The sequence below is a fragment of the Balaenoptera borealis genome, assembly GCF_965194805.1.
Source record: "Balaenoptera borealis genome assembly, chromosome: X".
NCBI lineage: Eukaryota > Metazoa > Chordata > Mammalia > Artiodactyla > Balaenopteridae > Balaenoptera > Balaenoptera borealis.
The window spans coordinates 128,640,132-128,657,852 of NC_138881.1; the positions used below are offsets into that span (position 1 = coordinate 128,640,132).

Consider the following 17,721-nt stretch of genomic DNA (forward strand, 5'->3'; position numbering starts at 1 on the left):
TATGAATATAGATGCAAAAATTCTCAGAAGAATTCTAGCAAGCTGAATCCAGCAGCATATTATAAATATTACATTCCATGTCCAAATAGGAATTATCCCAGGAATGCAAGGATGGCTCAACATAAGAAAACTGATTAATCAAAACCACATTGATAAAATGAAGGGGGAAAACACCCTCATGATCATCTTAGTTATGCAGAGAAAGCATTCAATAAAATCTAACAACTTTTCATGATTAAAAAACAAACAAAATACACCCAGCAAACTAAGAATAGAAGGGAAATTCCTCAACAAAATAAAAGGCATTTATGAAATACCCTAGCTAATGTCATACTCAATGGTGGAAGACTGGAAGCATTTTCCCTAACATCAGGAACAAGAGAAGAATGCTTGCTTTCATTGCTTCTACTCAAGACTGTAATGGAAGTCCTAGTCAGAGCAATGAGGCAAGAAAAAGAAATGAAAAGCATCCAAGTTGGAAAGGAAGTTAAACTACTTCTATTCTCAGATGACATACTCTTCTGTATAGGAAACCCTAAAGAATCCACAAAACACTATTAGAGTTAACAAACGAATTCAACCAAGTTGCAGTATACAAGATCAACACACAAAAATCTGTTGTGTATCCATATCCCAGCAATGAAAAAAAAAATCCAAAATGAAATTGACAACAGTTCTATTTCAGACAACATCAAAAGGAATAAAATACACAGGGATAAATTTAGCCAAGGAGGTGCAAGCCTTGTGCACCGAAAACTACAAAGCACTGCTGAAAGAAATTAATGATGACCTTAAAAAAAAAAAGGGGAAAGATAGCAGATTTTGTGGACTGGAAGACTTAATATTTTTAAGATGGCAATCCCACCCAAAGTTGTCTAGAGATTTAATGCAATCCCTATGGAAATCACAATGCTCTGTTTTACAGAAAGGTAAAAGCCAATCCTAAATGCATACGGAATTTCAAGTGACCTTGAATAGCCAAAATAATCTTGGAAAAGAAGAAAAAAGTTGGAGGACTCACACTTCCCTATTTCAAAACTTAGTCCAAAGCTACAGTTCTCAAAACTATGTGGCACTAGCATAAGGATAGACACATAGATCAGTGGAGTAGAACTACGAGTCCAGAAATAAACCCATAGATCTATCCCATGGGTTGCAAACCCAAATGAGGTGAAAACAGGCGTTCAAGCAGAACCCTGCACAGGAATGTTCACCACAGCACTATGCCCAACAGGCACAAGGTGGAAGTCACCCAAATGTACCTCAGCTGCTGAGCGGATACACAACATGTGTGGCCTAGCCACGCATTGGAATATTATTCAGCCAGGAAAAGGCATGAAGTGCTGATTGGTGCTACCGCGTGGATGAACCCTAACGCAAACATAAGTGAAAGCAGCCGGACGCAAAAGGCCACCTATTTATTGTCTGCTTCCACCTCTAGGAAGTCTCCAGAGCAGGCAAACGTCTGTGCACAGGAAGCAGAGGAGTGGTTGCCTGGGGACTATGGGGGGTGGGGTGGGGTGGGGTGGGGGACACTGCAGGAGGGGGCAGTGGCGAGTGACTGCCTGGCGGGTACAGGGGTTTCTCTTTGGGCTGGTGCCAACGTCTTGGAAGTAGATATATAGTCGTGATGGTGGCCCAGCACCGCCAGTGTATACTTGGTGCCCCTGGATGGCCCGCCATTAGCTGCCTTCTCTGTACAAAGTTCCCGTCCGGTGGACAGTGAGAGTTCCAGCAAAGAGAGGGTCCAGCGAGCACGGCGAGCAGGGTCCTGCCAGCGCCATTTCTTTGCAGGCCCAGGACCCCGGCGGTGGGGGTGGGGGCGGGGTGAGGTGGGGTGGGGGAGGGGCTATGGGAAAGCAGTGACCTCACAGGGTCTACGTGTTACGGGGCGTGCTCGCCCCCCCCCCAACCAATGAGGGCCCGGCCTGTGGTCGCTAGGATACGGAGTAGGGGCCTGAGAACACCGGTTGTGTTGAGATGTTGGGACCAGCAGACACAACCGACCGCCCCTCATCCCAGCGCACCGCAGAGCGAGGCCGTCGCAGAAAGCTGCCCAACGGCCAGCATGCCGGGGAAGAGGGGCCGTGGAGGGTCACCCGGTCGCCGCTCCCGCACCGCCCGAGCCGAGCGGTCCTGCTCCGTGAGCCACCTGGAGCGCCTCCTGCGGGAGGGCCACTACGCCCAGCGCCTGAGCTCCTCCGCACCCGTCTCCCTAGGGGCCATCATCCAGTACCTGACGGCCAGGGTCCTGGAGCGGGCGGGCCATGAGGCCCAGAACAGCGGCCGGAGGCGCCTCACTCCGGAGCTGGTGGACGTGGCGGCCCGCAACAACGCGCTGCTCAGCGGCTTCTTCAGCACTAGCACCATCTCCCAGGCGGCCCCGGCCCAGCACTAGCTGCCCAGCGACACCTGGGTCCCCGGCCTCCGGGGGGGTGGGGGGGTGGGCGGGGCGGGGGGCGCGGCCGTCAGGCGCCAGGCCCGCTCACCGACCGACCGCACAGCCCGGGCAGGCCCGGCCTGCCCGCCCCCTTGGGCACAGTCATTGCGAGTCAATAAAGTGTTTCAAGAGACGCCCTGCGCGTGCTTCACTCACTTGGCGGGGGAGGTGGTGGTGGTGGGACACCCCTCGTCGGAGGGATGGAGGGCGGGGGTCTGGCCGGAGTTGGGGGGTGGGGGGGTGGAGTCGGGGGTGACAGACAGAGAGGAGCGGTCTCTCACGGTGACAGTGCACGGGGTGGCCCTGGGTGGGAGAGGCTGGCTGCGGCGGGGGTGGGGGCGGACTGGGGCCTCGGGTGAGGCCGGGCAACGGAAGGCTCCCCCGCTGGCTCTGCGCAAGTCGGAGCCGGGCCAAAGTCCCCAGAGGGACGGGGTTCCTTGCGGCGGCGCTCGACACCGTGAGGGCAGCGTGGTGATAGGGCGACCGACCGCCCTGGGTGCGGGATGCAGGGGTGGGTGGCCAGAGCGCTGGGCATGGACTCCCATGGGGCAGGGGCTTTGACGGGAAGATGGAGGCGTGATGGGGATTGGGGTGGGCGGGACACGATCAACACAAAGGCAAAGTCGGAATTAGGGTCACGCGGGGTCAAGAGGTTTTGGCTGTGTTCCCCTAGAGATGCCAAGAGATGCCCTGCTTGGCAAGCTGCGTAAACAAGCTGTCACCTACCGGTTGGAGCCCTGGTCTGGGAAGATCCCACATGCCGCGGAGCAAGGAAGGCCGTGCGCCACAACTACTGAGCCTGTGCTCTAGAGCCCGAGAGCCACAACTACTGAGCCCGTGTGCCACAACTACTGAAGCCCGCGCGCCTAGAAGCCGTGCTCCACAACGAGAAGCCACCGCAATGAGAAGCCCGCGCACGGCAAGGAAGAGTAGCCCCCGCGCGCCGCAACTAGAGAAAGCCCCTGCACAGCAACAAAGACCCAACACTGCCAAAAATAAATAAATAAAATAAATAAATTAAAAAAAAAAAAAGCTGTCACCTAGCAACAGCGGGCGCCCAGCCAGGCCCCGCCCCAGCACCCTTGGTCTGCTCACGGAACCCCGGACGGCGGGCCAGGCCCCGCCCCAGGGCCCTCGATTTGCATACGCCACCCGCAGCCAGTCCCGCACGGGCCTCCGCGCTTGCTATTTTGTGTATCACCAGGAGGACGAGAGCTCCGGGCGGCCGAGCCGGCGCGGTCGCGCGGTGGGCCGGAGCCCGACGCGGTGCGCGTCGCAGCCCGCCGCCGTCGCCCAGCACTTGCGCCCACTTGCGTCAGCGCGCCCGGAAATGCCTAGGCGGCGAACATGGCGGCTTCCGCGGCCGGCCTGGGCGGCGGTTCGGGCCCCGGGCCTGAGGCCGGGGACTTCCTGGCGCGCTACCGCCAGGTGTGCAACAAGCTGAAGAAGCGGTTCCTGCGGAAGCCGAACGTGGCGGAGGCCGGCGAGCAGTTCAGCCAGCTGGGGCGCGAGCTGCGCGCCCAGGAGTGCCTGCCGTACGCGGCCTGGTGCCAGCTGGCCGTGGCCCGCTGCCAGCAGGCGCTCTTCCACGGGCCCGGGGAGGCGCTGGCGCTGACCGAGGCCGCGCGCCTCTTCCTGCGGCAGGAGCGCGACGCGCACCAGCGCTTGGCCTGCCCCGCCGCCTACGGGGAGCCGCTGCAGGCCGCCGCCGCCGCCCTGGGCGCCGCCGTGCGCCTGCACCTGGAGCTAGGCCAGCCGGCTGCCGCCGCCGCGCTCTGCCTCGAGCTGGCGGCCGCCCTGCGCGACCTGGGCCAGCCGGCCGCCGCCGCCGGCCACTTCCAACGCGCCGCGCAGCTGCAGCTGCCCCAGCTGCCCCTGGCCGCCCTGCAGGCGCTCGGCGACGCCGCGTCCTGCCAGCTGCTGGCGCGCGACTACAGCGGCGCCCTGGCGCTCTTCACGCGCATGCAGCGCCTGGCGCTGGAGCACGGCGCCCACCCGCTGCCGCCGCCGGGGCCGCAGCCCCCGCCGCAGCCGCAGCCCAAGCCGCCGGGGCCGCAGCCCGGGGCCGGCGCGGCCTCCGCCCCACCGCTCGCGCTGCTCCCGCCCGGCGCGGGCTCCGCGGCCGCGCCCTCCCCCGCCGCGCTGGGCGCCTTCGCCGACGTGCTGGTCCGCTGCGAGGTGTCCCGCGTGCTGCTGCTGCTGCTCCTGCAGCCGCCGCCCGCCAAGCTCCTGCCGGAGCACGCGCACACCCTGGAGAAGTACTCCTGGGAGGCCTTCGACGGCCACGGGCAGGACGGCAGCGGCCCGCTTCCCGAGGAGCTCTTCCTGCTGCTGCAGTCCTTGGTCATGGCCACCCACGAGAAGGACACGGAAGCCGTCAAGTCGCTGCAGGTGGAGATGTGGCCCCTGTTGAGCGCCGAGCAGAACCACCTCCTGCACCTCGTTCTGCAGGAAACCATCTCCCCGTCGGGCCAGGGGATCTGACGAGTCACTCCCAGCGACTCTGTGCCTGTCCCCGAACCTCACGCACCCGCCTGCGCGTTTACGGGGACACAAGAGGCGTTGACCCGGCGCTTCTGCCTTTGCAGTGTATCTTACCCCTGTTGCCACCAGAGGAATGCGGTTGACTACAAGTTACGTTGTTTCCACAATAGTGGCAGAAAAGAAACCATATGGTAGAATCGGAGTAGAGTCTCTGATTCTCTTCCCCAGAAACGGCAACAGAACCATGAGAGCCCCTTCCGCCCCCTTTCCTCTTCTGTTTTCACCCACCTGTCCCCACCCACCCCTCTTCCCCCGCAAGGCTCCCCTCCCCCCGCGTCCTTCTTTCCGACTGAGGACTAATTTGCACAGCTCTGGCTCGCTACTTCAGCTGCATGATGTTTTCGCGGTGACTCTGATTGCTTAGCGTATTTCGATGTCCGCCTGCGTGATCGCCCAGTTCCCCCTGTGTTTCACGCGCCCCGTACGTGTTCGTGGGAATCACTGGATTCAGTACTAGGCTGTTGTCGCTACAGCCCTCGGTCCATGATAAAGCCATTCTGACCCTCCTAGCTTGTGGTTCGGATTTACCTCATCTATGAAAGGGGAATAGCTTATCTCCCTGGCAGGAGGCGGCAAGCAGAAGCAGATAGCTCCCTCTTAGCTCCAAGATGGATTCGTTCATTCGAAGTGGACAGTGTGCCTATGAATCTACAGAGGTCATTTGCGATGTGGCCTTTCTCAGCTGCAGTGCGAATGTGTTCGGTGCAGGGCGGGGTGGGAGTGGGGCGGGGCGGGGGCGGGGCGGGCCCCAGAGCAGAGGTGTCAGCTGTGCTTTGGGGTTTTCAGTTCTGGCTCCGTTTCGAGAGGTGCGGGTAGTCCACGGGGCAGCTTTCATTTGTGTGCGGATCCTTCTACAAATCTTAGTAACTCAAATGTGTAAAATCAGCACGCTGCTTTGGTATTGTGTGATCGTGTGTGTGCCAGACTGTGCCCTTGTTCCCCAAAAGCAGGATGGCGTTCCATTTTTAAACACTAAATTTCCAAGGCGTTTTGGTCCAGACGTTGCATGCAAACCGACTTAGCTGTTTTCTCAAATTCAATTTTATTTTCTTAGTGTTGAGAGTGATGGTAGGAACTCTTCAGAATATAATCTCATTCTCATTCATTCGGCTTGGGAAAACGCATCCTTTAGGCTGAAGTTGTAGACAGCACTAATCTTTTGAGGTGAGATTTAAGGACACAGTTTGGGAACAGATCTTGGTTTTGTGTATTTGAGGGGGGGAGGGGGAATATGTGGAGTGTTGTCACTATGGGTTAAGTGTCCCCAAATGGATGGGACTTTTAGGGTATTCTTTTCTACTTCTGTTTCAGCAGTGTGGAAGCAGTGGCTAAGGAAGTGTAGGGGAGGCCCGTTTGGGACAGATTCGGCCACCCTTCCTGTGCTCTCACTTGGCTGCCGGGAAGGGTCTTTCCGAGCCCTAAAGGCCTAGTGCAGCTTGTTGCCGAAGTGGCAAGGGTGCTCGCTCCCTTGTGCTTTTGCTTTTTCTGGTACACTCTTGTCAGCCTGGGCTGCAGCCCTGGCCGCCTTCTTTACTGTCCTCGTGACAAGAATGCTTCGGAATTATGGGCTGTGGCTGGTGACAGCATTTGGGTTTGGGCGCAAGGAAAAGCCTCCTTAGACCTCTGGTCTGAACTCCTTGCTTTGAGGAGGTGGGGGGAGGGAGTACCAGAGAGCCTGGTATTGGGTATACAAGCATAACTATAGAAAACGCTAAAGACTGTTTTCCGTTTGCCATTGGTTCATTTATGTATCTCCCTCAGAAACTTCGTAGCACGGAGAGCTGGGCCAAGGCCACATTTCAGTGATTTTGACAGAAATCTCTTGCTATATATCAACTTATGTTGACAGGACATGATTAGTGTTCTTTTTAACTTGAAAACCAGAGGGAAAGATCTGCATCACTGAAATGTTCATTGACGATTCAAAATTAACATTCAAAATATTATGGAATATTGAAAATAGTGGCAGTGAAGCAATGCTCCTGAAAGGGTGCTTGGGCTCCCCTTTATAAGGGACTTCTATGATGAGAAATGTTGCTTATGAAAAAATATTTTGTATGTGAATGGTACAAAGATATTAAATCATTTGAGAACCACTGTACTGGAGGAAGATGACTAAGACTGAAATTTGTGAACTGGGCAAAGCTGTGGGATAGAAGGGTTCTGGTTAATGTGAACTGTCTAGGCATCTCTACTGCCGTTAGACTAGACCGGCAGTCCACAAACACTTTGTGTAAAGGAGGAGAGGGAAATATTTCAGTCTTTTCACACCACATAATCTTCCTTGTTTGTTTGTTTTTGAAACTTTAAACATGTGAAAACCATTCTTCACTCCCAGTCCTTGCAAAAGCAGGCTGCAGTCCAAGCCCATGGGCTCTAGCTTGTGCAGCCCTTCACTAGAACCTAGAACATAGTAGTTACTCAACAACTCTTAAAGGAATGACCCTCATGAGGGTAGTTAATAACTGTTTTATCTTTGTCACTGAACAAGAAAGACTGAAAATAAATGAACTAGTCATTTAACTCCAGATTCTAAGAAACAAGAAATGAAAGTGAATTTTTAATATTTTAAACAGAAATTAATGAATTAGAAAACAACACCTTCGAATCTATGTTTGATTTTAAGACCAAGAGTTGATTCTTTGAAAATCCAATAGAACAGATAAACACTCACCAACTCTGATAAAGGGGGAAAAAGAGAGATACATGTGTGTATGTAGGTAAAGATATATGGCATGGGAAGGGAGATAGAACTTTAATGTACACATTTACAGCAATTAACTATAGGTAACAGAAAATGAGAATGCCAGTAATCAGATAAGGAACGGAAAAGATAGTTCAAGTATCTACCACTAAACGAGGCACAGTGGCTTTTCCATCCAATGTTCATTAAACAGATGATTACTACATTAATTAAACTATTCTAGAGCAATAGTTTAATGGAAAAAGATGGAAGCCTTTACACTATTTTCAAGGTTAGTATAACTCTAATGCCAAAGCCTGAGAAATACAGCCCCCCAAAGAGGTAAAACAACTTTATTGATTGGTACAGATAGAAAAATTCTAAACAAAATGTTAGCAAATTGGATCCAGCTAAACTTTAAATGACTGATACACTATGACTTAAGGGCAGTTTTCCCAGGAATGCAGCACCACGTTGTGCTGGAGCCCCAGCTAGGACTGGCTTGTGAGAGCCAACTGTGGGCGTCTGCTCCCAACTCTGCATTCAATGACATTGTGTCAGCAGCTTGAAATCAGGTGTGATGGGAATATTTACATCATGGAAATCAGCAAACACCACAAATAAAGGCCTTTGTGCTGACTGCCCCCCACTTTGCCCCACAGCTGGTTGTTAAACATTTGCCAGCCCACCATTGAGTGTGAGTATAATCTGACAATAGCAAAGAGATGTGATCATATCCAAGATGCTGAGAAAGCATTTGATGAAATTCTACAGCCATTCCAAATAAAGTAGGAGTAGCAAGAAACTGTAAATATGATAAAAATATTTGAAACAGCATGTTAAACAGCAAAATATGGGATCCATTCCCATTAAAGTCAGAAGCAAGATCTGCTAATATTTAGTAAACACATGCTAACATATCTATATCTATACATATATATCAGACTGCAAACAAAAGAGCAAAGAAAGAGCATTTTGGTCACCATCCAAGTCTACAGAGACTAATCTGCTGCAGCCGCTGATGGACAGTACACTTGGTGTTCAGAGGAAGAGATGAATGGGGTAACAGGCTGAGGCACTCTGTGCTTTAGACAGGAAGTTAAAGATGATAACAGGATGCTCTGTGCTTTGGACGAACAGGCCGTTAGGTAGTTAATATGCATTTCAGGAAGAATTTTAATGAACCCTGCTTCTTGCATCTTCCCATACATAGAAAAACACTATAATCGTGAACTTGAGGTATCTGTTCTTTGTGAATAGCAGTAATATTTTACCAAGATGTATGCTTGACTGCATGTATTCCTCAACAAAAACATCATATGTAAACTAGCCTCCCCCCAACCCCTTTGGAGCAGTCCCCCAGAGCCATCTGAGAGGCTGTCTCCCAGGCTATAGTCATCAGTAAGACCCTGAATAAAACTTGATTCACAGCTCTCACGTTGTGTATTTTTCTTTTAGTTGACAACACAATATATAATATTTATGTGTTTGTATATGTGTCTGTGTGTGCGTGTATTAATCACAAAGGCATTTAGATCACTATTTCCTGTTTACCAGGTCCTATCAGCATAATGTCATCCATGTAATGGACCAGTATGGTGTTCTGTGGGATGTCAAGATGTTTGGGGTCCCTAGGGTCTATATTATGATAAGGAACAAGGGAAGTGGCATTGCCTTGAGGCATGGACAGTAAAGTTAATACTCTTGTTCCTGCTTCGTAAATGCAAATCTATTCTGATTTTGGTTGTCAATGCAAATGAAGAAGAAAGCATTTTCCAGGTCTGTAGTTCCATATCAGGTGCCTGGGGCTGTGTTAATGTGCTCCAGAGGAGATACTACACCTGGAACTGCAGGGTTTTTGTCATCACCACCTGATTAAATTTGTGATGATCTGTCATTTTTCCCTGACTCGTCTGGCTTTTGTAGTGGCCAAACAGGGGCCCTAAGGAGACTAGCCACTGGCTTGGGAAGCAACTATTCAAGCTGTAGTCACTGAGAGACTTGTATGCAGAGCATGGATGACTGCTTCAGAGACTGGGGAAGGGTTGCCTCTTCAGGCAAAGGAGGTTCAGGGCAATTTGGAGGTTTGCGGTTCTCAGCCTCATGCATGTCTGCCTACATGTACCCATCCCGGGACTTCCCTGGCGGTCCAGTGGTTAAGACTCCAGGCTTCCACTACAGGAGGCACAGGTTGGATCCCTGGTCGGGGAGCTAACATCCTGCATGCTGTGCGGCACAGTCAATTAAAAAAAAATGTACCCATCCCTGGTCTCAGAGTTCCATTCCTTTCCACCAGTGCCCTTACCTTAGCATAACAGGCCTGGTGGGACTGACCATTTAATTGTCACTGCGACTCTGCAGTTCACATGCTCAGCTCCTAGATTTGACATTAAGTCCAAGTATCTGCCTATAACCACAGGACATGGAAGGCTCCTCCAGAGCTCCATGGAGGCATCCTGATTCTCTATGCATGTTCATGGGTGTTCTTTGCATATATTCATAACATTTAATTTTTTTTCCCTATGTATGCCGTAAAGAGAAGGGCCGTAAAAAGAAGACAGGTCACTCTACCATCAGGTATGCTAAACTTGTTGCCATAGCAACTAAATGCCACTGTCAATTTAATCTCCCAACGTCCTCCTCACCATCTGTAACTCATCCCATTGTATCACTGGTGATAATCTGAGAAATTGTGATGCCACCACATGTCATAGGTTACTCAGCATCCAGTCTTCTCCCCAAGCAAGGAATTATACCTGTGTTCCTTGACTATATTAGCAACATAATCCTAGAATTCCATTTTGAAGGTCTGTTTCCTGGGGCTACTTTTGGCACCAATTACTGTATGAGGCAGGGTTCCAGCAAGAAACATGGAACACTAAAATTCGTATAATTTGAGGAAAGGTTAATAAAGGTACTAGTTAAGAAGGTGGGGGCAGGGTACTGCCATCCCTAGGTCTGGAAGGATGAGGAGAAGTTTAGGTAGACAAAATGAGCAGAAATTCTGTACATTCCTCCCATTGAGAAGTGGGGTCTAGGTCCCTTCCCCTTGAACGTGGGTGGATGTGTGACCTGCTTATAACCAACAGAATGTATTGGAAGTGATACTACATGACTTAAAAGACTAAATCAGAAAAGGTGATGTCATCTCCACCTTGCTAGCTGGGACAGTCATGCTGGAGTCCCTAAGATGCCTTGAGACAGTCATGCTAGGAGAAGCTACTTCAGTCAACAGCCCCAGAGGTCACTCAGCACCAACCACCAGACATACAAGTAAAGATGCTTCCAAATGATTCCAGCCCCCAGCTGTCGCATCTTCCCAGCTGAGGCCCCAGATATTATGGAGCAGAGAGACAGGCCGTCCCTGCTGTGCCCTGTTCAAAGTCCTGACCCACAGAATCCAAGAACAGAAGAAAATGGTTTTTTCTTATGACGCTAAGTTTTGGGGTCATTGGCAACTCAGCGATAGTAACTGGAACATGTAGAGAAAGCCACTTTGAGGGGAGCAGTGACCTTCAGTGGAGAGTTACAGCCAACTCCTCTACAAGGAGGAGCCAAGAGAAGAAATACCCTGATATTCCACACATGCCAGGCTCACAGAAGAAGAGGCGCGGTAGCGAAGCAGGAAAACGGATCTGAAGGGGCAAACAAGTCATCTTGCATGGGGCCATTTTAGGATTTGAACCTTATTCTGAAGACAAGAGGGAGACATTGAAAGGTTTAGGCAGGGGACTGATAGTATGATCCCAAAAATGATGTGCAGCTTTTATTAGAGAAGAGACTAGAAACAGGAGAAGACTAGTTAGGAATGTAACATAATACGTCAAGTGTGAGGTGATGGGGCCTCGGGCTGTAGTAACAACTGTATAAATGAAACAGAAGAGATGGGAGAGGTGTTACCAACGAAGAGGTGGCTGGGTGTGTGGCTGTCCATCAGGGGGCGCAAGCATGAGGGAAGAGTAGATGATGAAGCTAGGTTTTGAGCCCGTTCGCCCTTTTGTTACTTCAAACCTAGAATATCCATAAGCAAACTGACAATCTTATCAATCCACCCAGTCAGGAATCACGTTTCTCTCAATAGAGCACCTGCTCATTTCTATTACCTATGAGATCCTTGATGCTACCACTTTTTTGTCCATACGTCCATAATCACTCCTATTGCCCATGAGTGGAAAATTCTTTTTCGGAGGGTTAAATTTGTAGAAGCTATGAGTGTTTCTTCCATACCTGAAATCTGTCAAAAGCTCTTTAAAAGATTCATGCATTCTCTTAAAAGGACTAATTACATACCATTAAGGTCCCAGTGGAATTCCCTCGGTAACTCCGCCACTGCTTTCCATCAAGGCTATACATGATGATAAACTGAGAGATGTACAGGCTGGACAACTTCTGACGGGCACCCTGGGTCATGATGCTGTGAATAATCATTGGTGCCAACAGATCCACCTACAGATGAAAACAACCCTTTATTTTAAATGTATGAACCACCTTCTGAAATCATTTATCAGCTTAAGCAGAATCTACATCGATACAGATACACCCAGTATTACCTTGGAGGTGCAGGTGAAGCAGAGACCAATGCTGAAATGCGGATGCACGTGAAGCTGTAAATGATGGGAACGCATAGGAAATGTGCTCATGAGTTCCCAGACTACTTCCTGACAAAGGAAATCACTGCCACATCACTGAGCCCCAATTTCCTCTACACACATCCTTTGTGCTGCACAAATTTAGTGCGGCTTCTTCTATGTTTCCATTTCACTTTATATATTATTTCATTATAGTAAATTATTGCACCAAATTGTAAAGTTTTCTTTGCTTTTTGCCTTCCTTGTTAGACTGAGATCCTTCATGCAGTAAACCTGTTTGAGTCACCTAACCTCTCTATGTCTCAATTTCTTTATCTGTAAAGCGGAGGGAATAATGGCATTTATCTCAAAAGGTTACCAGAAGGATTAAAGGGTTAATACAATATATTACATGTGCTGAGTTCACTGCTGGCACACACTAAACAGTTAATACCTGTTAGCTTTTATATTCTCTCTAGCCCCAGCACCTAACGTGGCATCTGATATAATACTGATGCTTAGCACATGTTTTGGAATGAGTGAATAACAGTGGGTCTTAAAGAGGGGGGCATGGGTCACGCAAGCATTACAAGGCAGTAGCTATTACAGGAATTTTGACATCTGTTACTGCCCTAACAAGCCAGTCAAACTTAACTTCTCCCAGATGCCTGGCACACTCAGATTGGACTGGTCATGACTCTTGTGCTTAATGACTATCTTTTTCAGTTGACTGTAAGCTCCATCTATACATACATTCATTCATTCAAAGAATATATTTTTAGCATTTGTTATGTGTCAAGCACTGTTCTAGGTACTGGGAATAGAGTCGTGAACAATTAAAAAAAGAGTCCTGCCCTCATGGAACTTAAATTTGAGTTGGGGAAACAGACTATATATTATATATATGTTTTATTTGTTTACAGCTACACAAAGAAACAGTACAGTTCAACATAAGTCATGATTTTGTACCCAGTATTTTCAGTTGTTTATGCCACTTATTGGCTGTGTGACATGGGACAAGTTATTTAACTTTTCTGTGCTTCACCTTCCTTATCTGAAATGAAGATGATAATATCAAACGTTGTGGTAGGGATTTAATCGCTTGATTTGTTTTCAGTACATAGTAAGGAAGCCCTGGATACTTTAATATTTTGATCATGATTTTGATAAAGTATAAAAAAGTTTACTGATCAAGTCAGTAAACTGTGTGAAACTGGGAAGACTAGAGAATACTTTGGGAGACAGAGCTTGGCAAGCTGGAACAATGGCCAAATTTAGAAAGTGGAAATTTAATGGGCTGTGTCACTCAGGGTTCTTTGGCTACGCTTGGAAAAGGTGCTCTGTTTACTAGTCTGATCAGATTGCATACAGTGAGGCAGATAGATTTCCCCAAATAGAAATGAGGATGCTATTACAAAAAGGAAATACATAGAATAGATGCAGGGCAGCCAAATAGATTAAAATGTCCACTATGCGGTGATACGTATAAAGTTGAAAGTGATAACCACAGAAACACAAGGTGAGAGCATCTGGTCTGGCAGCTTCACAAACAAAAACAATCCTTAGGAATTAGCGAACAGTCAGCTCACATTGAGTCATAACTGGCAGTGCCTACAGAACAAAACAATGAGCTGGTGTGGCATTAACAGATGCGCTCTTTGTGTCTGCTTGCTGGTAAGCTAGCTCATCTTTCCCTGATCCCTATTTATTATTTTATTTTACTTTTTAAGATTAATTAATTAATTTATCTTTGGCTGTGGTGGGTCTTTGTGGCTGCGTGCGGGCTTTCTCTAGTTGCATGGAGCGGGGGCTACTCTTCATTGTGGTGCGCGGGCTTCTCATTGCGGTGGCTTCTTGTTGCGGAGCATGGGCTCTAGGCGCGCGGGCTTCAGTAGTTGTGGCTCATGGGCTCTAGAGCGCAGGCTCAATAGCTGTGGCGCACGGGCTTAGTTGCTCCGCGGCATGTGGGATCTTCCCGGACCAGGGCTCAAACCCGTGTCCCCTTCATTGGCAGGCGGATTCTTAACCACTGCACCACCAGGGAAGTCCCCTATTTATCATTTTAACCTCAGGGAAAATAGGAGAGTAGATGCAATCTTGCAAAGGAGGAAAGTATGTAGGGGAATTTCCTCAGCTGACTGAGAAGAAGATGAAAGCTGATGGACTATGAGAAGAGGATGCAGGTGGGGGAAGTAGGTGGTAAAACGTGTGTAAATTAGTCCTGACTGATCACATGTTGACATGAAAATATTTTTGGACATTTCGGGTTAAAGAAAATGTATTATTATTATTATTATTTTTTTGGCTGTGCCGTGTAGCTTGCGGGATCTTAGTTCCCCAACCAGGGATTGAACCCAGGCCCATGGCAGTGAAAGCGCTGAGTCCTAACCACTGGACCACCAGGGAATTCCCAAGAAAATGTATTATTAAAATGATTTTCACGTGTTCCTTTTTTATTTTTATTTTTTATTTTTATTTATTTATTTTTTTTTAAATTTTTTTTTTTTTTTTTTTTTAGGCATCAGTTTTATACACATCAGTGTATACATGTCAATCCCAATCGCCCAATTCAGCACACCACCATCCCCACCCCACCGCAGTTTTCCCCCCTTGGTGTCCATATGTCCATTCTCTACATCTGTGTCTCAACTTCTGCCCTGCAAACTGGCTCATCTGTACCATTTTTCTAGGTTCCGCATACATGCATACGTGTTCCTTTTTTAATGCAGCTACTAGAAAATGTAAAATTATGTGTGGTTTGCATTTGTGGGTCACATTACATTTCTATTGGACAGCGCTGCTCCAGAGGAAATGGGGAAGTGAGAAAATATGAAAGACTGGCTCATTTAAAAAGAAATTGAGTTAATCTAGGACACTTTCAGTCATGGCTCCAAGTTGGTTTATCAGATTGGACTAACTTCAGTAGGTGTTTCTTACTACTCGGTGGTGTAGAAATTGTGAAGAAGACAGATTCAGTTTTAGAAAATGAAGAAGCCACATTTTCTTGGCTTGTGGGATGGGGGATTGAGCCACTTGTTTTTGTATTAAAATGAAGGGACTGGAGGACTCCAGGACATCTAGGCAGTTGAAGGCATCTAAAGATAGAATACAGTCTTGGGAGGTGGTAAGTTCAATGTTATAGAAAATATTCAGAGATTCTAATCCCAACAGAAAGATTAAAAACACAGTGTACTCAGTTCTATTCCTGAGTCTTTCATTCCTGACTCTTTTGGTACAAATCATAAGCCACTCTATTCTTCAGTTCTTTCCTCGTCTATTCCATGGAGTTTGATGAAAATGACTTCGGTATAAGGGAGATATAAAATGCTTTGAGTGTGTGATGTGATGGAACGCGACGCATTTTCTAACCTTGATCCAGGAAAAGGGGTCCTTGGTGCTCCAGGCATTGATTGATCCAGAATAATGAAGTCTGGCCAGCTTTGGGGCCCACTGTCCTTTGCCCAAGAAAGGGGAGAGAGATTAGATTCAGCTGGGTTGGTCCTGGACACTTAGGAATAAAATTACTCTTTTGAGAAAGGTTAATCCTAGCTGTGGAGAAGTTAAAGGCATAAAGCATGTTGGTATCGATGACTACCAAAGTGTTTGGCTTGTCCTTGTTGTCCATCGTATTTTCTAAAATTTAATCACTTTGTTGATTGTTAGTACCTCTATAGTTAGCTAATACTGGAATGTGTTACATCACTATCAAATAATATTATTATTTCTTTATTATATAATGTATGTTCACTGGAGAAAAATTAGAAAATAAAATATAAAAATAAAACATAAGTAAAAATAAAAATAAAAGAAGTAAAAAACACCACACTTCTGCCCAGAGAAAAATAATACTATTTTAGTATATAACTTTCAAGCCTCTTTTTCTTTTTTTTTTTTTCAAAGTGGCCTTACAATTTGGTAATTCCTCCAGCAATTTGTTTGTTTGTTTGTTTTTCAAGCCTCTTTTTCAAATGCAATTTTTTCCCTCTAAAACAGAGTTTGGCCAACTTTTTTCTATAAATAATTTAACCTTTGCAGATCATCTGGTCTTCGTTGCAATTACTTAAATGCTGTTGTAGAGCAAAAGCGGCCACAGATGATTGTAAATGAAAGAGTGTGGCTTCTACATGGACAGTGAAATTAGAATTTCATATAACTTTCACATGTCATGAAATATTCTTCTTCTTTTGTTTTTTTTCCCCAATCATTTAAGAATAGAAAAATGATTCTTAGCTTGAAGGCCATACAAAATCAAGTGATGGGCTGGATGTGGCCTGCAGGCTGTAGTTTGAGAACTCTCTCTAGATCCAGTTCAAGCTTTCTATCACTGCTCACAGAAAAATGTAGCTTCTTGCTACAGTGACGAGAATGGACTCAAGGGAAGCCATATGGAAGGCAGGCAGGACATTTAAGGCGGCAGTGGCGTTACTCAGGTGAGAAGCGATGATGGCCTGAATTAAGATGCTCACACTGGGAAATGGAGAAGAGAAAATAGATTTGAAAGGCACCTATGGAGACGGATTGGTTATCTGAATCTTTCCCATAGAAATAAAAAAGATATAATCATCCCAGTGCTTTAAGAGAAAGGAATAGTATTTACCATATTGTCCTGAAGCTGTAATCTGAAAATCTCTAATGCGTCCAGAAGCCATTCCCAGTGGAGTCTGACATTCTGAAATCACATGAAGGGAGCACAATAGTTAGAAGTGCAGAAAATATAGCTTCACAAATGCAAGTCAATGAGAACACCAACAAATGCTCATATGTCTTAGTGTTTACTATGTGCCAAGAACCGTACTAAATATTTTATTGTACTATATCATTTAATTCACTCCAACAGGTAGGTGCTAGTACTACTCACATTTTGCAGCTGAGGAAACTAGGGTCCATACATAAGTAGACCAGTGGTTCTCTTACTTGTTTAGGGTTAAAACTCAAATTCTTCCAAGTGATATTTGTAAGTTATCTTTGGTAACTGAACCAAAACTAAGTTTCAAAATTTGCTCTTGGAGCTTCAGGGTCTAAGTGTTCAAAGCTTCAAGCATATCTGCCCTCCTCTGAGGACTCTGATGATTTCTACCAGCAATATTCATTTTAGATTTGGTAATGACTGTGAGCTTGTATTCATTTCCTGACAAAAGCAACCGTCCTAGGAAGGGGGAAAGAGGTACAGAGGTAGGTGCCACTCACTCTTGCTGTACACCAGGAAGAGAGTGCTCATCCCAGCTTGCAGGTGTTCGCCAATAAGACATTCTATCCGCCAGATTCCAACTTTGGATGGTAGCATTTCCACTGTCTCAAAAACACCTTATCAAAACCAAAAGGAACAAAAATTATTTCTTTTCACACAAATGGGCATAAGATACACTGGCTTATGCAGAATATCAAAGGAGATCTACCCCAGTCAGTTGCACCATTCCTGGACCCCTCAAACCCAGAGTGCTTGGCATGTGACCCCTACAGCTGGAGACCCTGGAAATTGAGTACTG

General features: G+C 47.4%; 3 protein-coding genes across 10 annotated transcripts in view; 2 read left to right on the forward strand and 1 right to left on the reverse strand.

Moving 5' to 3' along the window:
• The window catches only part of F8 (coagulation factor VIII), a 124,729-nt gene that overhangs the window by 15,471 nt on the left and 91,537 nt on the right, over positions 1–17,721 (reverse strand). For 7 of the 8 annotated variants that reach the window (XM_082376401.1, XM_082376404.1, XM_082376400.1 and 4 more), the window contains 4 exons: positions 17,423–17,539; positions 16,833–16,904; positions 15,605–15,690; positions 11,958–12,113 (listed from right to left, as the gene is read on the reverse strand). In XM_082376401.1, coding sequence (XP_082232527.1) covers positions 11,958–12,113; positions 15,605–15,690; positions 16,833–16,904; positions 17,423–17,539 — 431 coding nt within the window. Of the gene's footprint in view, positions 1–2,236; positions 2,360–11,957; positions 12,114–15,604; positions 15,691–16,832; positions 16,905–17,422; positions 17,540–17,721 lie in introns of those variants that run through there. The other variant, XM_082376407.1, reaches the window with a different exon arrangement.
• On the forward strand, positions 1,979–2,573 carry H2AB1 (H2A.B variant histone 1). The gene has a single exon (XM_082376446.1). It carries the CDS (start codon positions 2,069–2,071, stop codon positions 2,396–2,398), a length of 330 nt encoding a protein of 109 aa, XP_082232572.1. The 5' UTR covers positions 1,979–2,068; the 3' UTR covers positions 2,399–2,573.
• F8A1 (coagulation factor VIII associated 1) lies at positions 3,481–9,104 on the forward strand. The gene has a single exon (XM_082376411.1). It carries the CDS (start codon positions 3,788–3,790, stop codon positions 4,922–4,924), a length of 1,137 nt encoding a protein of 378 aa, XP_082232537.1. The 5' UTR covers positions 3,481–3,787; the 3' UTR covers positions 4,925–9,104.

Bases quoted from the DNA above. Each gene is read 5' to 3' on its own strand.
- F8A1 (XM_082376411.1), top strand. From the start codon at position 3,788: ATGGCGGCTTCCGCGGCCGGCCTGGGCGGCGGTTCGGGCCCCGGGCCT.
- H2AB1 (XM_082376446.1), top strand. From the start codon at position 2,069: ATGCCGGGGAAGAGGGGCCGTGGAGGGTCACCCGGTCGCCGCTCCCGC.